We start from the raw sequence: 23,613 nt of genomic DNA, 5'->3' as shown, positions 1-23,613 counted from the left end.
ATGCCAAATCTATCCAGGCGTTTAATGAACGATTGAAATAAAAGTGATTCCTTTCCATGGAACAGTTCCCTTAAGATCGAGCCTGACCAACTCCTCTTCGCGCTTTTTACTGAGGTGCGGGGGATTGGGTGTGTAAAGAAGGTTTATTATTTCAGAAAATCCACCAATAAAGTTTATGCTGCAACGTGCTTCCCGAAAGGCTCTAGTAAAACACCAGTAGCGCTGGTGCAGTTCCATTTTTCGCCAGAGAATGGCACGATCATTTACGCCACATCTGCCACACACATCTATTCGTGCAATCAAATGATAACTATAGAAGAGACTTGATTCTCGCTGAGAATTGATTCACTGAAGTCTTGTTTTACACTAGCAATAAATAACTAGCAGCATTGATAACAAAATCACAGTGACACTTGGACAAATAAGAAACTTAAAAGGTTCAAAAATATCCCCTCTCATCAATGTTGGGTTTTGCAGCATTTCTAAATGTCTTGACCTCCATAAAACAACATGTAACGTCCACACCTCTTTTTCCCTCTCCGGGCACACAACCCACAACATTTACGTGAAAGTGGAGCGATTGTCATTGTGAAGCACAGCACACGGTGACACAACGAAATGTGTCCTCTGCTTTTAACCATCACCCTTGGTGAGCAGTGGGCGGCCATGACAGGCGCCCGGGGAGCAGCGTGTGGGGACGGTGCTTTGCTCAGTGGCACCTTGGTGGTCCGGGATTCGAACCAATCCAATTATGAGTCCACTTCCTTATTGGCTAGGCCACCACATACTACTACATTGTAACTACATCATCCATGGAGTGACGTGATTTATTTGACACCGAAAGCTCAGAAAATCTAAAGCAATTCAATTTTTATTGTTGACCGAAGGACCATCTCCTGAAATTGGTGGCTATCCCACAGCACACTTTAAGGGTTATTTTTAGTTCTAAGTGCTTACTGATGTGCACTTTGACAAATTCGCCTGTGGTTCACACTAGAAAGATAATGGGCAGCTTGAGAAACCTAATCAGTGCTTCACGTCCTCCATGTCTGGTCGTCCTGGATCACTCATTCAATTTGAAGAAGCTCAGCCACCAGCGCTGGATGACTGTGTCAGACCCAAGAACAGCACACTTCTTAAAGTCAGGACATGACTTCTGTTTATGGGACTTTGTTCCATCCGAACCTAGATGAGATCATCCACAAAGTCCAAACAAAATTAAAACAAGGATTTCGGGTGCAGGGTAGCAATATAATACAGTCAATATAAGCTGAAATGTGAGATCGGTGCTGCATTCTAAGGAATCAATGTAAGTTCAAAGGAACAAAAACAGCCCCCTCTTTTCTGCTCTTTTTGTTTTAGACAGTGCACACCAGGGGGCAGATTTTTGCAAAAAAACAGACCACAAACCCAAATCACTAATATAAAAAAATCACATTACATATACAGTGGGTCAAAAAAGTATTTAGTCAGCCACCAATTGTGCAAGTTCTCCCACTTAAAAAGATGAGAGAGGCCTGTAATTTTCATCATAGGTATACCTCAACTATGAGAGACAAAATGAGAAAAAAAATCAAATGCACCTGTTTTTTTTTTTTTTTCAACTTCCACAAGCATGGTTTGAAGTGCTAATAGAACTGTAAATTACTTACTAATTTTAAAACAGGCTGTGATTTGGTACTGCTTTGCATTTGCAGGCACTGTTTCACAGACTTATTATGATTCACAGACTCGCCATCTAGGTGTGGTGGAGAACCAACTTTCTTTAGCACATGGGTGAGATACATGTTTCATGAACACAGATTCAGTACCATCAAGATCTATTGTCTTCTGGAGCTGACATGAAGATCCTAATTTTCTGATGATTAATTCTGCAGTCAACAGACTGCACTGACCACTATTTGTCCCTTATAAACTGTTTTAAGGTGATACCATCATAACGTTTCATGAATACACACTCTCACCAGCTAGAAAAGACCATTGCACACTTGTCACCCAACTCTGCCAGCAGTCAGCAAAGCCCTTCCATTCCAGGGACAGTCAACAGTCAATATGACCGTAGGTTGCATTTCCCTGCATTATATGACTATGGGCAAATAAAAAAAAAAGGGAAAGCCAGACACTATAAAAGTGTCTGCCTCGCCCATACTGGTCTGCCTATGCAAACCAGTACAACACGACACATTTTGTTGCTTGTGTAACTGAGAAGCTCAGCCAACAAATGCTTATTATATGACCTCTTAAATTCTTGGAAAGTGCAAAGGAGCCGTGCACCAGGCATCTGTCCCACTGAGTTCAAAAAAAGAGCTGGCTGTCAGCTGAAAGTCTGGAGAACTAGGCTTAGTTCATCCAAAATGATGCCAGAAAAATGACAGAAGTGGACCGTTTTACACGGGCTGGAAATGTGAAGAAAATATGTAAATCATGTGTTGTTTTTTTGTCCCCAAGCATTTCTTCAAAATGTTTATAAGAACATATATCTTCCTCCCAGCTGCTACACCGATCAGGAATATAAATCTTATGTGTTTTCTTCCCTTTAAGGAATATATCTGGGTCTCTTGTGTGCAGTGGGTCCAGAGTATACAAGCTTAATCTGTAATTTTGACATCATTTCCTTGTTCACTTTTTATAACAGAAGCCGATCTTGAAATGTATAAAAGAAAAACAGAAGTATTTCCAAGGGTCCCTACTGAGATGTGTTTTATAGCCGATGGACTGACCGGCAGTGCTGGATCTCCACTTGTTTTTTCCTCTGCTTTTTTTGAAGCAGACTTCTCAACGTATGCTGGCCGGGAGCTCTCGTAAATGTGCTCGCTCGCCCTCTCCCTCGCTCTACCCCAGACAGTGGAAACGCATGTGCAAACAATTAACCCAGTTCCTCTGTACACGTCGCTGGAATTATCCTTTTTAAATTGCTGGCTTAGACAGGTTGGCAAGTGGGCTGAGAAACTGTTTGGGTCGACCAATTCTGGGCACGAGAGGGCAGAGAACCAAATAAACACAAAGACACAACAGCAAAATCACGTCATCAGGCCAGATGCCCTGATATTAAATAGCATTATTTATGGGGTTTGGAGGGCTGAATAGAATGCCAGTGGCCATTGATAATATATGCGATGCAGCTTTGCTGAGTGAGTTTTGGTCAGAAACATCATGTGGTCATTAAGGCCATTGGGAATTGCTGTATGCATGCATGGTCTTTACCACGTGTTACTGTGTTATTTCAGTGAAGCATGTATAGTTGACAAGGAAAAGACGGAACTTACCCAATGGGACATTATTCAAAATGTAAATATTTTATTAGATATGTCCGGAAACGTGCCCGGACTCTACAGAGGGTTGATGCATTAACCTTGTTTTTTTTAATAAAAACAGAAATCAGTCTTTTAATAAAAAGTATTTTCTTTCAGCGCAAAACAGACGTTTTCCATTACTCATGAGTCTGAAAACATACACTCAGACGTTAGTTGTTCTCCTTTGCACTCTCGCCCTCTCTCTCCCTCTTTCTGAAACACACACATATACACTCAGACTGGCCTACGTGGCAATCTGCACGTGAACGTCGACTGCAAATACCACTGAAAAAGTACAAGAGGAGGAGTCCCTTTCCATCTGCCAAAAGAACCAGAGAGCCACGTCATTTTATTTTTTTCTCCCTCCTTTGTACATTTTCATCATTCCATTAGTCCCCCAGAAAAGAATACAAGGCCTTGGAAGAGCTTGTAGCATTTTAACAATTCCGCATCTGGTGTCGGTGATTAATGATATGAGGAAAATACTTTGACAAATTTGCAGGTCATGTATGAGGCTCAGGACGTTGGAAATGAAGAAGTATCTGAATATTAAACTGTGTCATGTCCAATAAAAAGAAAACAATCAGCAGAAGATTTACAAATATGGTGATAATTTGATACCCATAATTCTTCACAATTTAAAAGAAGTTGCTAGATAAATAAAAGCCCACATCTCCCAGTCTGTAGTGTTATGGCTTTCAGAACTGTCGACAGCAACACTTCCCATAACCGGTGATGCTTGAGTCCATTGGCATTGCATGCAACATCTGCAAACCAGTTCAGAATGCTTTAACTAACAGCAGGGGAGTGTTAGCATCACACAAGGCCCGCCCCATCATTACATTACATTACAAAGGCCACTGTTGTCTGGTGAAACACTGAGCCTATAGGTTCCTACACCACAACCGGACTTGCCATTAAAAACTATACAATGCCAATTAGAATTCCTCCGCATTATTTCCATTTTGACCTTAATCATAACTATGCCTGAGCTAAACAAAATGGTTGCACCATTGCTGGTTAATTTGATGTTCTCAGAGTTGTCAAATAGCACTGGCCATTCCTGTCGTTAAACCTCTACTTCTTGGCCATTCTCCCACACATGTGGGCAATGGAATAATCGGCCATCATTTCATGTGAACAAAACCTGTAATGCAGCAAGTGATTAGGTGGATGTGAAAACCAAAGACAGACATGATCACAACTCAAAACTCAAGGTCAAAAATGGGAACCTTGTTGTCACTTAATTGAGCTTAATTGAGGTGACGTTAGCACTGTTTCTGTTGAAGTACTTGTGTGGACACATCTGTGTGTGTCACAAAGAACTCTATCACCATGTTTTCCATTACCCACAGCTACATTCAGTAAAAAACGACCTGTCCACAGAGTGCACTTTTCTTTCCGGTGGCTGCGAGCACGTGGAGACGAAACCACGTGTATAGTGGAGCTGTACTTGTAAGATCAGATTTTATGACTCCTTTTCTCAGCAGGTTGGACCACACAGTCTCAGGATGGATTCTTACTTACCTGTGCATTAAATATGCAAATATTACTTATTAATAGTTTCAAAATAATATGATAGTTGTTTATGTCTGTCATTCGGTATTGTTTTATGGATAATGTAATGTGACTTCGGCGTAGAAAAAAAAACTGTACAAAAGAACATTTTTCTTATAATATTCTGTAGTGTAAAAAGTAGAAAAAAAACCCAAATCATTACCAGAAAATTACAAATCTGGATTCTTCTCAAAGACTTGCTCTCACTGCCATCTAGTGTAAGCACTTCTTACCCACAACAGGACATCTTATGGAAATCTGTAAACTTTTTTGATTCACTGAAAGAGGGATATTTTCTGTATATGCATTACACCCTTTAGTTGTGCTTTAGTTGCACAGATAATCATTTCTGGTTATCATTAAATAACATTGCGTCTGAGGATCAAGGAGGAAATCCGGAAATCTTCAGCTGGGGAGTTGTTACTAAGAGAATAAAGCTTAAGCACAACCTCAGTCAGGATAAGAATGGTATTTGGACAATCGGTAAAAGCATAAGCAACAAAAATCAATTTGGCTAATATGCACTGCACTGCCAAAAATGTTGCACACTGCAATAATTGGCTGGGACACCTACTTTTGATTACACCACGCATATCCCGCTGTACCCTGACACACACAGCACTCTGGAACTGGTTCTGTTTGGACTCATCATTATCTTTTTGCATTGCTCCACATCCCATTCTTCATTCTTCTTGCAAACTGGGGCCTCTTTTTTACGACTACCCAAACTAGTGGGTGTTTTTTTGAGGCCACACAGCTGTTAAACTACAGCCTTTCCCAAACTGTGATGCTGGTACTACTGTTTTACAATGAGGATATTAAGAATACATGCAGAACTACATGGCAATTAAACACATAATGAACATTATTAATGTCAATGTCTTCCAGCAGACCACTATGGGGAGCTTGAGTCCCACCAGTGGCTCCAGGAGGACTTTCCCTCTAACTATTGCCTGAAAATCATGCTGTATAAGAGTATCTGCTAAATGCTGTAAATGTAATCTACAAACGTGAATGTGACAGAAGTTCATCAATACTTGAGGTTCTATGATCCGTTCAGTATGTTTGGTGACCTCTTGCACACACCTCTATAGACATATACCCATTCTTTTCAATGTCATACCAAAAACCATCATACCATCATCATCCGGTCTGCATTCTATTGTCTTGTAATATCAGTCTCCTCCTTCCCTCACCTCATCCACCACACTACCTCCATCCTAGTTCACAGTCTTTGACACTTGCCTTTTAGATTATTACTTTACTCTCTTTAAGCTTCAACTGGTTCAGAACCACCCGCATCATTGCTAGAACTCCTTTTATCTATTGTATAACTCCCGCTTAAGTCTCGGCTTTAATTCAAAATTATTCTGTTCGCATTTAAGGCCATTCACGGCCTTGATTCTCCATATTTGTCTGACCTTCTCTAGGTTGCAACTCCCTCTTATACCCCTAGATCATCCTCTTCTGTCTGTTTTCAATTCACTCTCGTCCTTTAAAACCTCACTCATCTATCTGTTCAAGTGTGCTTTCTCTCACTGAGTCATTTGCACCATCTAATTGTTTTATTTTACATATGCCTTCTCATCATATTTACTATGCTTTATTATCTTGTGTTTTCTGTGTGTTGTATTGTTTGATTGTACAGTGTCCTTGTGTGTCAGGAATGGTGAACTGAGCACTTTTGCAAATTATAGATCATGTAGCATTTCCCCTATTGGCTTCAGGAGGAAACCAAGTAGCACAAACTTTTTGCAAAAAATATGTGTTATCCCCCATATAACATTTATAACAACATATACATCACTTCCATGATTTTATTTTTATTTCCATTTGAAAAAATATGAAGAGATCTTCAGTGCAACATCAGAAAAAATCATCTTAATAACATTTTCAATACTGAAATTAAAATAAAACACAGTACTTTTACACAAAAAGATGACATGATGACGTATACAATTTATAATCACAAAGAACATTTTGACATTACACCTTTTAGATAGAGAGGATGAAAAGAAATGTACGCTATACAATAATTAAGATTACACAAAGACGGGTTTGATGTCGACAATGAAGATAAAAGTGTACAGAAAAGTCTAGGGTAAAAAACTACTCATGGGCAGCTTTCTGGTGATTTACAGTTAAATTGTCTACTTATTCTCTGCTTAAATTGATCCAGGCTGCTGTCGTCAAGATTTCGCATCAGCCACAAGAGGTCGTAGCTGCTTCAACCTGACCGGGAGATTTGATCAAAGTCACCAACAAATCACTCTTCACAGACTTGGGCCGTGGATTTGGTATCAAATTATGTGTACTGACAGTTTTGCATTTGCACAGGACTGAATAAAATAAAACCCCACACAAAACCAAAACGTTTCGGTAAATTAGTGTGTGGCGCACAGCGCTACGGCCGGCGTGCAGGGTGTGCGGTCGCCGCGGACGAGGCTCGGCTGTCCGCCATGTGCAGCGCCCGATCTACTGGGTCTGTTTCTATGCGCCGTCCGTCGAGCGAGACGTCCTGTTCGCGTCAAGCCGGGGACAAGGGCCCGACGCGGGGCGGTGGTTCTCACAGCCGCGCAGCGGAACGGGTAAAACCGCGGCGTTTACTCTGCGTTTTGCCGTCTTTTCTCGTCACGCGTCGTGTGTGACCGGCCGAGGCAGCTGCGTGCCGGCGACCTCCGCTCGTTTTTACTCGGAATTACCGCGGACCTGTCGGGAAACACTGCCGACACGTTCTCTGTCCCGGACCTTTTAATTTAATGTGGTGCTTGTGTGTGTGTGAAGCTAATGGCTAGCTCCAGCTAATACAACACAGACTTGTCCAAGCCGGTCCGCTTTAATCATTTCCCGCTGGCCGGAATGGGGGTCGCGCCGCTCACGTATGGCGACGGAATTGTGTTGTCGCTGCCGCTGCTGCGCACCAATGAGCAGCGCGCTCGCGGGGCCGGCGGAGAAAGGCGCCGCCCCCTGCGCTCCTGAACACGCCCCGCTCGGACGCGTAAGAACGACACGTGCCAGACGGCACCTGTCGGCTCCGAACTCGCGGGGTTGCTTGTTTTGGGTTTTTTGGAAATCGGTGCGGTGTTATTCCTCCACGAGCTTAAAATGTGCCTTCCCTACAGATGTAGAGATGCCTCGAACATGATCAGCACAGATGGCCTCTCTAAACGCGAGGCGACTCGGCGTGACGCCGGGAGGAGGCCACCCGAGATGCTGCACCTCTTGTCCACTGTGGCGGTCTGGCTGGTCACCGGCACCACCATATCCAGCCTGAACAAATGGATCTTCGCCGTGTACAACTTCAGGTACCCGCTCCTTCTGTCCGCTCTGCACATGCTGACCGCCATCGTGGTGGACTACGGCCTCATCAAACTCAGCATCGGCCGGCACAGGGGCATCGGCGAGCAGGACCTGACAGCCGCTGCCAAGTTCAAGGTCTTCCTCCTGAGCTTGACCTTCTGCGCAAGCATTGCGTTTGGCAACGTCGGACTCAACTATGTACAGTTGTCTTTTGCACAAATGATCTACAGCACAACGCCGCTGTTCACCCTGGCCATATCCACACTGATCCTGGGGAAGCAGCACCACATCCTGAAGTACACGGCCATGATGCCCATTTGCCTGGGAGCCTCGTTCAGCATCATGGGCGAGGTGCAGTTCGACCAGACGGGCTGCCTCTTCGTCTTTGCGGCCACGATGCTAAGAGGAGTTAAGTCCATTCAGCAAAGTGAGTACCTGTCAGCGTAACAAGGTGCAGTCAGTGTCACTGCTGAACTTCGTGTTTTTTCATTGCAAGTCAGATTCAGTGTTAGTAATGCGTAATAAATTACTCCTCCTCGTTCCTCAGCAGACATGTTGTTGTCATGCCGTGAAGGGTTTTTCCTGCTCATTTCCTCCCACAGGGAGGTACCTGGTCTGTTGGAACATTTTTACAAGGGCCCGATTCGTACAGAGCAGACGGTCGAAAGCCGTGTCTTTCTGGTAAAGCTGGTTGGTCTACTGTTTGTCTGCCCTCCCTAACCACCTATCGGGCTGTTGCGTAATAGTAAATGTAATAACTATTACATCGGCAGAAAGCCAGTCTGGTTCCTGGACGGAATGGATGTCATCTGCACTGCATTACATTAAGTGGTTGCATCACCGTTTGCATGGATTTAATTAGAATTTAGTCTAAATGAGTTACATGTGTCAAAATGTTCGGCAGTGGAATAGATCTAAAGAGACTGTCTCGCAGTATCAGCTGCAACAGGTAACTCTTCCAGACAGGGTAAAATTAGGCAAAAACCAAATTATTCAATTGTTAAAATGGTGTGTGTGTAGACAGTGTGGGTCCTGTCCAGTCAGTGGTAGTTCAGTGGGGTAGTGTGTGTGTGTGTGTGTGTGTATGTGTTTTAAGTTTAAAGCTGCTGTGGCATTCTGATGTCCTGCGTATTCATTTTCTGTCATAAATCATACACTACTAAACTAAAGTCTGGGTTTGACTTTCACGGCCTGACCCCATTAGTCCTGGGGGTCTCTCCTTGAAATACCCATCTAGGTCAACCTGGTAGTGTTACATTTCACTTGTCTATTTTCGGTTTGCCCAGAGAATGGTAAAGATCCCACTTGTTTACTTTGTGTGAGCCCTGCTCGCTCAGCACAGCGGTCCCGTTTCCCCTGGAGCGACTCCCTGCGCAGAATGAAGTGGGAGCGGAAATGTTGTTCGGTTACTGATGAAATGTGTGTGTTCTTTTCCTGTTGTTTGTTAGTTTGGTGCGACATACGGAACAGAGTTCTTTATAAGAACTTGTGGGTAGCCTAGTGGGTAAGACACTCACCTGAAGACCATAAGCTGATCACAGGTTCAAACCCCACTTACTACCATGGTGTCCTGAGTGTCTCTGTGGGGACTGTCCCTGTAGCTACTGATTGTGAGTCGCTCTGGATTAATGCGTCTTGTAAATGTAAACGTAAAAATGTCTCCTTATTGCATGAACAGAGGTCCACAAGCATGATTTTTAGCTTGATATGGAGTAAATATTCAACTTATTTTCTGCACAGGTATCCTTCTCCAGGAGGAGAAAATCAATTCTGTCTTCCTGCTCTACCTGATGTCCATCCCTAGCTTCTGCATCCTGGCCGTGGCTGCTCTGGCCCTGGAGAACTGGGCCGGTCTGCAGTCCCCACTCAGCTATGACCGGCGCCTGTGGCTCTTCATCCTGCTCAGCTGCCTGGTCTCGGTGCTTTACAACCTGGCCAGCAGCTGCGTCATCACCCTGACCTCCGCCGTCACGCTGCACATTCTGGGCAACCTGAGCGTGGTGGGGAACCTGCTGCTCTCCCAGCTGCTGTTTGGCAGCGAGCTCTCGGCCCTGAGCTGCGCCGGTGCCGTCCTCACCCTCTCTGGCATGGTCATCTACCAGAACTCTGAGTTTATTGCTGGGTACCTGGACACCAGGAGGGCCAGGAAGACCGGGGAGGAGAGGGCTGGCGAGATCGGCACTGAGTGCAGCAGCGGCAGCAGCGCAAAGCTGGGCGAGAGAGCCTTCCTTGGAATGGTGTTAGAGGAGCCCCTTCAGGACCTGTTGGAAGACCGTTTAGATGTTTCCAAGGACAGGGTGGACTAAATGGGGGACTCTTTAATGGCTTTGTGAGAAACATGGAGAGTGGCGGCTACCATCACTGAAGGTGGATTTGGTTCCTTCCTTTACTCCCATTTCCTTGTAGTACCTTCGCACTGTGCCAAGAGTTTCGTTTTGCCATCGTCCTCTTACGAGACAGACCTGTGTATTCCAAGGCGCTGTGGTAGACTGGGTCAACATCCGTTGAAAGCAAAGGAGTCATTTCTTTAGCAAATCAGCCCTCCCCTCGCAGGGTGCCATGATGTCAAATTCTGTCACGTCATCGTCAGCGCCCTTCAAGCTCTTGATGCCACTGTGAATACAATTGAGACGAGCACTCTGTTCATCTTCCATCGTTGCATGTTTTAGAAACTTTGAACGCGCAGAGTATTATTTGTGACATGGGGATGCATTTCTACCTACTTTAAGGTTTAGTTTGTGAAATCTCTACAGATTGGTAGGGAAGCTATATGCAGTTATGGTGTGCTAACACTACATTAGTTCACAAGGGCCATTTGTGACATGGATCCATTGGACTTTTTGGTTAAGAGAACTCTACAGTGACACAGGTAAAGCACAAGTAAGTTCATGAGGAATGTTTGACTCAACACAGATGCCAAAGTTAACATTCTGTTACAGATATTTGATTCGGGAGGGTAACTTTGCGGCAGCTTATTAAGATGTCTATAACGGTGTTGAGTTGATCTCTGGGTTACGATTACTTTTGTTTACAGCTTGGAGACACTGCAAAGTGGGTCAGGAACTTTATTTTTCTTTAGCCAGCAATCCGATCAAGAGGGAAGAGTTGATGTTTCCGCACCCTGAGGTGTGAGCTGGTTTATTCCATGCAGCCACAGCCATTTCATACTCGATGAAGGCAAGTCTTTTATTAATAGTTCTTGCGCTCTCTTAGGAGACTTGTTCCATTTTAGGACGTTCTTCTCCACAGAGACACCAAACATGAACCCTAAACCGACCTTTATTTAACTCTGCGGGCAGAAGCCGCAGCCTTGCCTTCTTCTGATTTAATTGTCTGTTTTGGCACATACCTCTGCTGTTTTTAAAAAGTTAATAATCTTATTTTTTAAATAATAGTAAGAGAAGTTTCGGTTGCTTTTTGATGTCTGATGCAGAATTGTTCTGAGGGGATTTTTACCTCTAAGTGTAATGTACACTTACACCATTTACTGTCGGGTTCTTCAAACATGCAGCAGATAATCATCAAAAAATCATAAAAGACTGACATGAAGAACCCTGATTTACTGGCTGGTGTGTTTTGATTGGCGGATGAGATATATAGTAGTACGGACTGTCTCAGAGAAATAGGTTGTCCTAAAGGCCAGTTATAAGATCCTAAGATAATACAGTTGGCATTTGGCATTTTAATGTGACTTTTTACCCATTACTGTGCAACACCAAACAGATTCATTCCTGGATTGTCTGGTGGTTAAAAAAAAAAAAAAGTAGAAGAATTTGTTTATTTCTGTTAACTACGGTTGACATTTAACTGGTATTTAATACAAGATCAGTTTTCATGTGCATTACAGGATGGGGGGGGGGGGGGGTGACAAAGCCCAAAAGAATTAATATTATGAGTAACATGTGAAGCTGTGTATGTATATATAGAATCATTCAATGATGGTTATCTGTTAGACTATAACCAAAATGCTAAACTGCTAATTGAGCAAAGATTAAGATGCAAACGTTACAATTACTCCAAATCTATTCTATTTCAGCAATGATCATCCATACATGCTCTCCATAATTCATCATTACTGTTTTTGTAGCTCAGTTTAGTTGCTGATATTACCATTGCTCTTTCCTCATTAACAAAGGTATCAACTTTCATATTTTTGCCCTTTGTATGCCGCAAAGGCAGTGTGTGCTGACGGTAGCTTTGTATTTTTGTTCTAATGTGGCATCATTCCTCTGCTGGAAAGTGTACAGGACTTTGCAGTACTAAGCAGACCTCCACAATACCGCTGAGGTGTAGTTTTAACATTTTTAATGGCTTTCTGGAAAATAATGTAAGGGCCACGAATCTTGACAATCCCAGACTCACTCACAACCTAAAGGAAATGTTTCTTTTTATTTCAGAATGTTTCATATTATTTTCTGATTTAAAAAAAAAACTAAAAAGCTAATTGGGAATCATATAGTCTGGTGTAATGTCTCTAGTTTGCACATAACCATATAAGGATAAGTGAGTTATATATTTCCATTTGAAATAAGTGTGATATGTGCAGAGAACACTGTTTTGAAGAAAAGCTCTATACCTCAGTTCTACATTATGAACTTTTTAAGACTTGAAGTCCCAGTGGCAGTTTGTGTGTAAGGGACTGGCCAGAGTTTTTTTTATTTTATTTATTTGTGTATTTTTGTTTACAAATTCAGTACTGATTTGATAGGATTAACAGATTGTATTGCTGCAATACATGCTTACGTTACTGCACAAAAATGCACTGATGAATTTCAGACCCATTTTTGCCATGTTTAAGGCTAAATGTGAGGTTTCTGATATCATGAAATTGTAACATATTTTTCCATTCATTAAAAATGGCCAAAACATACCTGGTAGAAAAGCCACATTTGTGTATGGTGTCATAACTTTTCTGTCTGTCATACTTTCAGATAGTTTTGCTGTAATCATTTGTTTTCAGTTTTAATTTAACATAATAATGAATAAAGATTGTATTAATTTACTATGTAAATCAGCCGAAGCAAGTCATTTTGCCTCTTTTGGAAGATCTGTTTACTCAGATTACCACTCAGCATCATAGCTGGCAGTAGTGTGAGCGATAAACAGGATATTTCAAGATATGAACAGACATTTGACACTGATCTTATGATTACTTAGTTTAGACTTCAAGCTAATCTAAGGCCTTTAGCGCCACCCTTTGGATGCATTAAGAAACTGATCAGTATAAGAATATGTCTGGGAATAATAGTTTATTCAAAGTTATATTCCAATACAGCCCTAAAAACCTACAAGCAAAATTTCAATTAAACTGACCTGAAAGTAGTTGTGTACATACAGTCCCCTACTTCACCAATATGCCAGAACAGTCTCATAAAGTTTTAGGTCCCCTTACATTCCATCATTGTGAAATGTCTTCCAAAATCTACAATGAAATATATAACTGGTTTCTCAGAATAGCCATCCATCCATCCATTTTCTAAATGCAGTCACATGGATATACTGCTACATGGTAGATTAATAAGAATATCATGGGTGCAAGGTACGACTGTATTGGACATCGGTAATTTACTGTATATAATGTTACAATAGCCAGTACTCTCCACTGATGGCCACCAGTTCTCCTGCTGACCCGATGCCCTTATCAGAACTTGTATATGCATGTGAGTGTGTGTTGGCCTGACTCCAGACTGATGAGCCTGTGTGTGTACGTGTGTATTTGCAAAGTGTGGCTTTGGCTTCTGTAAACATGGCAACAGGCAGGCTACATCTCTCTCTCTCACACTCTCTCTCTCTGCCTATGCCTTAATAAGGTTGTGTTCTCCAGTTCTGCTGTTCTGCCACTATGTGCTATGTGCAGCTCAACCCTCCCATTACACATCTCCACCCTGGACACGCACATATACACACATCGACCCATGGGATGACATTAATATAGTTATTTATATTACAAAATGTGAATGCCTTTTGCTGCCTTTTGTTTCCATCACACAGGAAAGGACAAAAAAACAACCAAAAATCTCACATGCCTTAAAGAAAAGATGGAGAGACTAGTTGGGGGAGGGAAGTTTACAGAAGGAAAGTGCTGAAGGACCAGACAGGGCACCAGAATATTCCACTTGAAAATCCTAAACGAATCTAAGCATTTTTCTTGCTCTCTCTCCCAGTGTTTCTGAGAGGGGTCAGGAGAGGTGGGGTTTTAAGCGAGAGGTCCTGTCACTGCCTTCTTATCACAGGAGAGCGACAAGGGTAGCAAAACTGTCTTTTAACGCTCAGCTTGCACACATTTAGACATCAATCACCGTAAAACAACAGGTTGACCACTGGACAAAGATCTTCTTAAAAAGCCCTTCACAGATATTCCACAGATTGGTAAGTACCTGCAGTTTTTTTCGCGTCTGGACAACACCCATCATCTTCTTTCTACCAGGTTTACATTTAGGATTGCATGGATAAATGCACACTACATTACCACATGCATGCTAGAAATCTCCCTCAAATTGTTTGTCTGTAATGCTAACTATGAAATATTTTGAGATTACATTTACCCTTATCTAGAGTGACTTACAATCAGTAGTTACAGGGACAGTCCCCTTGGAGGAAGGGTTTAAACCTGTGACTTTGTGGTCTTCTGGTTCATAGGCTTTTCCGTTATATCTCTTCAAACCAACATAGAAGTTCATCGATGAGTGTGTTACTCACCAGGCTACTAGTAGATGCACAATGAACACAGCCTCCCTGTAACCCTGCATGGTTTATTTCAGTCCAAACTAGCAGCGCTTGCTGTTTACATTCTGATTAAGAATGTGAGAGCAAACGTCTCTTGGCCAGACATTACTTTCTGTTCATGTGTTCATGTTTTTCCTTGTTTTTTTTTTGCTGGTTTCCATGATTCATATATGAAGAGCACAGGAGACCCATCAGCCACTAAATGGTACAATTCACAACATTAGCTGGTTACTGGTATCTGGTTCTTGAATGTACTAAGCTACATTGGAACCTGAGCAACATTGACAAGGACCACATGCTAAACAAATGAGCAAGAGCATCTCCACAGTGACAGGTTTGTGAGTTGTTTGCTTGTGGAGGAGATGTCAGCAGCATGGGACATGTATGGGAAGAATGCAAGCTGGCTGATCTATTGTAAGTTTCTGTGCAAGGAGAAACCCTGAGCCCAAGTGGATGTTACTGTCACACACACCTAAAGACCACGTGTGCCTCTTCATGTAAGCAGTTTTATCTGATGGCAGTGGCCTTTTTCCTGGTACAAAAATGCTTCCTGGTACAAAAAATGCTGACAAAGGTGACGAGTTTAAGGTGCTTGCTTGGTCCACAAGCGTCCTTAGACATTTGCATAGCCTAAAGGATCTTCTGGCCTGATTTTGGTCACAGGAAAACCTTCAGTGGTCCTCCACAGTGAACAGGTTGACAGAACGGCATTCCTCCACAGTTTTTTCAGCCGTTCATGGTTGCATTCACTTGTTTTTACCTGCAGAGGGAGATGGAGGGTCAAACAAAATCCGTGGCCTCTCAAGGTGGCAAACTGACAAGTGAGCAGCTTGCTGCAATTGATGATGAGCAAGTCCTCAATGACATGGTGAGCCGCAATGTACACAATCTTCCATGACTGTGGATAACTATGTTTTTGTATTATGCCATCTTGATAATGATGCAAGGACAATAAAATGTCCATATCATAATCAATAAACAACTGTAATTATCAAAGTGACTAAACTGTGCCACTAAGACAGCATGTAGTGGTTTCCAAAAGGTAAAATACAGAAGCTAAATGAATATTAAACTGTATGCATTACACAATCAATTTAAATATCAGCTATCTACAAAAACTGCTAACACACACGTCAATAAACTGTCTGTTAAACATTTTATGCCATCCTTGTTAATTATAATTAAATTATAGCTATAGAATGTTCAGAATCTCTTATAACAAAAAACAGCTGACGTTAACATTTTGAAACAACAAGCATTGTGAAACCTGAGGGCCTTAAAAAAACTACCCTGCATGTAAAAGCCATTCAGAGGCATCTTTTTCTTCTTTCTCTTGCAGTTGGACAAGGCCGTGGATTTTGATGAGAGGCGAATGCTTCGGGCGGCCTTGCGAGAGCTCCTGAATAAAAAGAGAGGTAGGAGCTCTAGCAGCACGTGATTTGGATACAATTGGTAACACAGATTTGGCACATGCACCTGGCTTTTTCAAAAACTCTTAACAATGAAATTCAGAACACATGATACAGACAAGAGTGAAACATAACTTATATTTCTGTACTTAATTTATAAAAAAAATGATTAACAAATTAACATGCTTGTCTGCATTCAATCTCCCCCCCACAAAACCCCCCAGAACAGAGAGAGCGTGAGAGGGGTTCACGGCAGCAGGACTTGCGTCAGAAGGGCGTCTGTAGTGGAAGCCATCCAGTAGGTGATGGAACAAACAAGGCTCTGGGGCAAACAAATGGACGTGGTGCTACACAAAGTGAGTCCCAGATACTCATCTGGCAGCAAGGTTTGGTCAGGTTTAGTTGAAGATATATATTAACATAACCTCGGGTTATGCATATAACCACTAACCACGCCTCTGTGTGCCCGGCTGACACCTTTAATCACACCCATAGGCAGGAGATGGGGCGACTGGGGGAAGGGCCATGTTGCCCCGTAAAACCACCTGTCGCCGTCTGCCCTTCAGTTCAGAACCGCTCTTTGCTGAGCTAGGCAGGGCCAGGGCAGGGCGACGTAGTGTTGTACCTTGTTCCTCTTCCTCAGAAAACAGTGGTTATATGCATAACCTGCCGTTCCCTTTCAGTTAATTCACTCGGTACAACACAGGAAGTATGGTACATATGTACATGCCCCGCCCAGTGGAACCGTACCAAAGGAGGAATTCCCTGAGGTGGCAGTAAGCACTGCAGTAGCCACCAAAGAGGAAACCACATCTAGGCAATAAAAATGTTCGCCAATGCCCACGTGGCAGCTGCACAGATGTCCCCCACTGACACTCCCCCAAACAGTGCCCAGGAGGTGGACCCAGCTCTGGTAGAGTGTGCCCTAACTCTGGTGGAGTGTGCCCTAGCTATTATAAGCTTCCACAATCAAATGCGACCGACACTGCTTTATCCTGGCTTTGCGTAGCTGACGAACAGCTGCTCACATGAGCAAAAAGCCTGAGTATGGAGCAAATACCCCCACAATGCTCACACTGGGCAGAGGAGATGAAGGCACTTCCCGACGTCCATCGCAAAATATAGCCAAGAAAAAGAGTGCAGAGCAACTGAAAGACTTTAGCACAACTTTGCATTGTAGTTGCCTAGTGAGTAACCCACTCGCCTATGAACCAGAAGAGCAGGTCCAAATCCCACTAACTACCTTTGAGTCCCTGAGCAAGACACTTAACCCTGAGTGTCTCCAGGGGGGACTGTCCCTGTAACTACTGATTGTAATACGCTCTGTGTAAGTGTGTCTGATAAATGGCGTGAATGTAAATGTAACTTTAGGCACATGCTGAAGCAGCACCAGCAGAAATGGATCTTAACTGCCTCAGGCCTCAGTTGTCACACACCCTTCAGAAAACGTATGTCAAGGGGGTGAGACCCTGGCGACACCCTATCAATACCAACTGCTAAAATAGCTGCCAAATGACCTTTATAATTCTCCAGCAGGTCCTGCACTTCAAAAAAATATTTGAAGGGTTAACTTAATTCAATTATGACACCAATTTCCACACATTTGAATTATGGTATTTGAAACTAAGACAGGCAAATTTGGTCTATTTACTTTCAAATAGCATACTTCAAATGTGCGGAAATATGAGCTCATAAAAACGCCATTTATAAGCACAGAGGCCCCTGGTTGAGAAAGCCCTAAAGCTCTGAATAGTGCCGATAAGATTAGCAAGCAACCCTTTAGCTAAAAGCTTTGACCTCTCAGCAGACGGCAGCACAGCTCTGGGTGGGGGTGGATCACCTGCCACTGAGCTTGGTACCATCCCCACACACTGCTCCCCGGGCGCCTGTCATGGCTGCCCACTGCTCACTAAGGGAGATGGTTAAATGCAGTGGACACATTTTGTTGTGTCACCGTGTGCTGTGCTTGCTGTGCTTCACAATGACAATCACTTCACTTCAGTTTCAAATATTTCAGAACGCGAATGCCCTTGCACCAAAGCAGGGTGTGCATGACCAATTTCGTAAAAACGTGCGAGGAGCCAGTGAAAGGCCGTAGGGCAGTATACAGTATTCATACATCGCCCCCTCAAAAGCAAAACTGAGAAACTGCCTGTGAAAATGGGTGAATCGCAATATGAAATTTGCCTTGGAGGGAGGGCAGAACCACCCGCAACCCCCCTGAGATAGGTGGCCAGTGACGGCTCCATCATGGGGAGATTGACCGGGCCCGGTATGTCCACATCCAGGACATGCCGGGCAAATAGCCCAGAACTGCAGTGCGTGCAGACAGAGCTTTGGACCAGGACGAGGTGATCTCTGTGGTTAAGTCCGGTGTCATGTCCCTGTCTAGGGGTTAAGAAAAGTGACAACGAAGGAGAGGGATGTGTGAGGTGGGAAAAGTGAAATATTGTGCTTTTATTTAGAGGGAGTAGTAAACAACCAACCAAAACCTAGAGTGCTGTACATAACAACAACAACCACAGGAGGAACAACACACCATAAAAGGAGAGACATTAAAGTTACGCAACAAAAACCCAACACTGACCACTAACACACAACACAGGCTTTTCTCTAACTTTTCTCTCCGAAACACTACGAAACTCTCCTCTCTATCCTCCTCCGGCTCCACAAAAATGGGCCCCCGTCTGGTGGCTGGAGATGTCCTTAAATGATCCTCTTTGATGAGTTGATTGGCTGACTGATGATGAGGGAATAGATCGGTGGAATCAATTCCAATCTCCACCCAGCAAACAGCTTAGCAGCTGCTCGACAGAACATGGAGACGAAGGAGCACCATGTTGGTGCAGCACCAGCAAAACCTGCTGTCAGCTGAGTGGCTTGCACGTCCTCCTCGTCAGAAGACTCCAAGCTCACAAAAGTCCAGTTTGAGCGGGACCTCCAGGCGACAGAACTCGCACAGCTGGACAGCGCCGAGGCAGACCGGGCATGCCTCATGCCGATCCTTGTCCTGAATGGAGAAGCCACAGCCCTGAGGACAGGGATGAATAGTGAACTTCCCTTTCACCACGTGAGCATCAGCGGTCATCATTCTGGAATGTCCCCGAAATCAGCACTCTGCGGAAAAATGACTCGCCCTAGAGAGGCTGTTTTTGGAGAAACTTGCTGAAATGGGAAAAATTTCCGAGGTGAAGAATTGAAGGTGATATGGCAGCCAATATCTCCTGCCTATAAGTGTGAATAAAGGTGTCTTCTTCTTGTATTGTTCCGAGTGAATCGATTGAGAGTGAACTAAATAATGTATCAGTAGAAATCCCATGTAGGGTCGCAATTGCTGGAGCCACATGTACACATTACATTTACATTTACAGCATTTATCAGACGCCCTTATCCAGAGCGACTTACAATCAGTAGTTACAGGGACAGTCCCCCCCTGGAGCAACTTAGGGTTAAGTGTCTTGCTCAGTAAATACAGAAACAGTTATCATATTTTTACCTAATGATATTAACAAATTTATTTATTTGAGAGAGAAAAAAGTTGTGACTGAACAAAAACACGTATATATATATAACCAATAACCTTTCTCTTTCTATGCCTCCTTTCTATTCAGAGACAGCAGCACAAAGCAAGGCCTCCTTGCCGCCTGCCTCCAGGTTTGTTCAAGATTATAAACAGATTTGTTTGAATTGTACAAATTATAGGTCACATTAAAGATTGGGAAAGTTTGGGGATTATTATTTATTTATGGTAAAACTTTTTTACATCACAATAACTTTGCATTGTAACAGGGGTGTGTACACTTCTTATGTCCACAGTATACTTTACAAAATAATGGAAACACCAACATAATCTAGACTAAGAATACCTAGGCATAATCTTCTATTATATTCAGTACATTTCACTCCTGTACAGCAATTTCCATCATAATATTTCATAATATTTTAAATATAATGCATTGCTGTTAACAATATATTGATGCATTAGTCCCAATGCTGATTCTAGTTAATGCTAGTAAATTAGACTACTACTGGCATTATCACATTAAAATCTTGCAGCACGATACAAAAAAAAAATATGTGCATGCATGCTTGTTATAACACTCCTGCAAGTAATCTGACATAATTTAACAGCCACAGCAACCCATCCACCTCCACGACAAAGGCTCCAGTCTGTATGGGGGAAGCAGCGGTGCCCAACAGTAAAAATGTTAAACAGATGCTGCTGGACTGGTGCAGGGCCAAAACTGAACCATATGAGGTGAGGTTGTTTAGGTCATTCCTAAACAAGCATGTGCATAAATCTAATATTTGTGTATTTGTGTTTAGGTTCATTTTGCTGGTGCTCTTTCCATTCTTTTTACTTCTTATTGCTTTAGGGTGTGAATATTCAGAACTTCTCCTCCAGTTGGGCGGATGGCTTGGCATTCTGTGCTCTTGTGCACAGGTTCTTCCCTGAGGGCTTTGACTACTGCACCCTTGACCCATATGACCGGCGTGCCAACTTTGAGAAGGCCTTCAAGACTGCAGAGTAAATACACTGTGTCATGTGCATACGACTGCCGACACACTGGTCAAAGTTTTTTGCTATTGCATATACATAGAATCATCTTTTTAGTAGGTGGTAGTAGCCTAGTGGGTAACACACTCGCCTATGAACCAGAAGACCCGGGTTCGAATCCCACTTACTACCATAAATGCTGTAAATGTAAATGTTTTTAGAACTTGGCTATAAGCACACTAATGTGCAATTCTGAGAACTTGCCATGAATCTGGGTCAAATACTCAGGATTTGAGATGTGCTGTGTGCTTGTATAATGTATGTATGTGTATGTGTGTGTGTGTGTGTGTGTGTGTGTGTGTGTGTATGGTGGGCTTTTTCACAGGAAGCTGGCAGATTGCGCCTGTCTACTAGACGTGGATGACCTAGTGCGGATGCCAGAGCCGGACTGGAAGTGTGTATACACCTACATCCAGGAGTTCTACCGGTGCCTGGTGCAGAAAGGCCTAGTTAAGACCAAAAAAAGGACCCTCTGAAACACACCCATTCCTGGTAAGAAAAAGGAAATACAAAATCTATTAATATTTCAATGTATCATAAATACAATTTTCAGAAACATATACGAGCAGCAAAACTGAGTTTGATTTATTCATAGATTACATTATTAGTAGGGTTATGTTGTATGTTTGTGTGTTTGGAGAGGACAGCTGGGTTCTCCAGATCAGTGCATTCCAGGCAGCTTACACATGTGGATTAATGTCAGTGACAGGAGAACGTGAGTGGCTTTTCATGGTGCTGCAATTTAGACCAAGAGATATGCTCCCTTTGCATATTAAGGGCATATGACTTTAATGCTGAATTCAGTTTAACTCACCCATTTAGGCAACTCATATGTTGTTCTGACAATGGGTTTTGTAATATAACCTAAAAACTCCAGTATCCAGTATTGGCTTAAAGTGACATTCAGCATTTTCTGAATTCCTTTGTATGACTAGTATCTTGTGACTGCACAGATGTCCTTGTCATGTAACCTGTTATTTTGCTGATATTGTGAAACTGGTCTGTCTACAACTTTAAAATGCATCTATCTGTATCATCCTTAAAAGAAAATGATCTCTGCATGAGATCATTTGGCCAATACTATGACCCATTCTCTTTGTGTCAGACCATTCATTCACATGACAGAATAACTCTATTATTCATGAGAAGTCACTCATAATCTTGGCATGGACCTCTGTTTAACTCTTAAGCATATGCATATTTATAAAGAGTCAAATTGACCAGTTCTCATTTTCCAAACTGTCTGTCAGCAATATCAGAAAGATCTTACTTGACTCAAAGAGGCACCTAGCTCCTGGTTATCTCTTACAATGCTCTTATTCCAGACTTCTCAGCTTTGCTTTGTCATGTTTTCCTTTAAAATGGAAAGAGGTCCTGGCCTAGATGCAACAGAACTGGCCCTACCACCACCATGTTTCACAGATGGAATGCAATGTATTTTTTCTCCAAACATAATGCTTCTCATTTAAACAAAGGTTCTATTTTGGTCTCATCTGTCCACAAAACATTTTTCCACAGGTTATGAGTATTAGCCAGTTACCCTGGGTTCCTTTGTGACCTCATTGACTATTAGATGCACAAGGACTATTGATTCTTGTCAACTTTTTCCACCTTTTTCTGAGGACTTCAGAAAACTTGACTGTCCAATGATTGTCATCCCAGCGATAAAACTCCTTCATATTATCTGATTATGCCATACAAATATTTGTGTAATTGTGTTGCCTTTGTCTACTTGTGTTTAAAGCTTATGTGACGTATATATCTGAGAACCACTGGACACATTCTGCATGCAAAAACAAATATTCCCAGTCCATTTATTTACGCTTGCACCATGTGCGTCCTTAACTGTGCTCTGAATTCAAGATGGATTCTTTTGTTCAGTACTGATTTTCTGGTGACCACCGTCACGTTGTTAGTAATTTAGCACAGTTCATTTGCCCATAACTCGTAGCTAAAGATAGAACCGGCCTCCACGGGTTTTGTTCTAGAAGCATGATGGCCATTTAAACTGGTCCTACTGTTATTTACTCAATTTCTCTGCCTGTCTGTTTGTTCCACTCTAGACACCGAGCTCTCTGCTTTAATCCAAGTAACCCATCACACAGCGAAGAGAGACGGTCCCATCTGGGACGCACCAATTTCTTCTGGGATCAATGATGTTACCTCTGTTCACACCCCTGGCAACGCATGTGCCAAACTGAAATCCTGAAGGGAATGTCTGCTCCTGCTCCACCATGCCTTATTACTCAACTAGCTTTATTCACTGAGCGAAATCGCTAGAAACTATGCAGAGCTGCAGTCTTTTAAAGCACCAAATAACTACTATTTACTCGATTTCGGATCGAAGGATCCGAGAAGATCATGCTCAATAGTTGGGATAGATTGTTATTGAACATGGTGGAGTACAAACAGCCCTGCTCACGGCTTTAATGAGTCTGCGGGGACCTGTTCAAATATGAGTGACTGTCACAGTTTCCCCTTCGTGTTTCATGCAGTCACTCTCGCCATAAAAACACTGTCTCAGCCCTGCATTCCATATTTTATCCCCGGCAGAGCTCCCTTTCTGTGTCAATATCTGTGCTTTACAGTAAGTGTGGAATGAATGTATGTGAGTGTGACGCCTATGTTTAGCCACCATTAAAACACCAATTTGCAGTGCTTGTCATTGCTCTATGTTTTTGCCACTGCCTTCTTTAAATTTAGGGTGGTAGTAGCCTAGTGGGTAACACACTTGCCTATGAACCAGAAGATCCAGGTTCAAATCCCGCTT

General features: G+C 42.7%; 2 protein-coding genes across 3 annotated transcripts; both read left to right on the top strand.

Annotated features, from left to right (window-relative positions):
* The first annotated feature begins 7,300 nt into the window (after positions 1-7,300).
* On the top strand, positions 7,301-11,936 carry slc35e4 (solute carrier family 35 member E4). 2 transcript variants are annotated; one of them, XM_028991359.1, is made up of 3 exons: positions 7,301-7,438; positions 7,973-8,577; positions 9,891-11,936. In XM_028991359.1, exons 2-3 carry the CDS (start codon positions 7,992-7,994, stop codon positions 10,454-10,456), a joined length of 1,152 nt encoding a protein of 383 aa, XP_028847192.1. In that variant the 5' UTR covers positions 7,301-7,438; positions 7,973-7,991; the 3' UTR covers positions 10,457-11,936. The 2 variants fall into 2 exon arrangements, with proteins under 2 accessions (XP_028847192.1, XP_028847182.1); XM_028991349.1 differs by lacking the exon at positions 7,301-7,438 and having other exon boundaries at positions 7,451-8,577.
* Positions 11,937-14,258: 2,322 nt separating this feature from the next.
* On the top strand, positions 14,259-23,498 carry smtna (smoothelin a). The gene is made up of 9 exons (XM_028994607.1): positions 14,259-14,519; positions 15,643-15,744; positions 16,216-16,291; positions 16,510-16,641; positions 19,897-19,939; positions 20,417-20,543; positions 20,662-20,813; positions 21,169-21,335; positions 22,907-23,498. The coding sequence occupies exons 2-8, from the start codon at positions 15,649-15,651 to the stop codon at positions 21,317-21,319; spliced, it is 777 nt and encodes a 258-aa protein (XP_028850440.1). The 5' UTR covers positions 14,259-14,519; positions 15,643-15,648; the 3' UTR covers positions 21,320-21,335; positions 22,907-23,498.
* Positions 23,499-23,613: the final 115 nt, after the last annotated feature.

This window comes from Denticeps clupeoides, chromosome 1 (assembly GCF_900700375.1).
Source record: "Denticeps clupeoides chromosome 1, fDenClu1.1, whole genome shotgun sequence".
In the NCBI taxonomy this organism is placed as follows: Eukaryota; Metazoa; Chordata; class Actinopteri; order Clupeiformes; family Denticipitidae; genus Denticeps; species Denticeps clupeoides.
This window is presented reverse-complemented; position numbering and strand designations above follow the sequence as displayed.

Bases quoted from the DNA above. Each gene is read 5' to 3' on its own strand.
- slc35e4 (XM_028991349.1), top strand. From the start codon at position 7,956: ATGTGCCTTCCCTACAGATGTAGAGATGCCTCGAACATGATCAGCACA. The intron at 8,578-9,890 runs GTGAGTACCTGT...TTTTCTGCACAG, and splicing joins AGTTAAGTCCATTCAGCAAA to GTATCCTTCTCCAGGAGGAG.
- smtna (XM_028994607.1), top strand. From the start codon at position 15,649: ATGGAGGGTCAAACAAAATCCGTGGCCTCTCAAGGTGGCAAACTGACA. The intron at 15,745-16,215 runs GTGAGCCGCAAT...TTTCTCTTGCAG, and splicing joins AGCAAGTCCTCAATGACATG to TTGGACAAGGCCGTGGATTT. The intron at 20,814-21,168 runs GTAAATACACTG...GCTTTTTCACAG, and splicing joins AAGGCCTTCAAGACTGCAGA to GAAGCTGGCAGATTGCGCCT.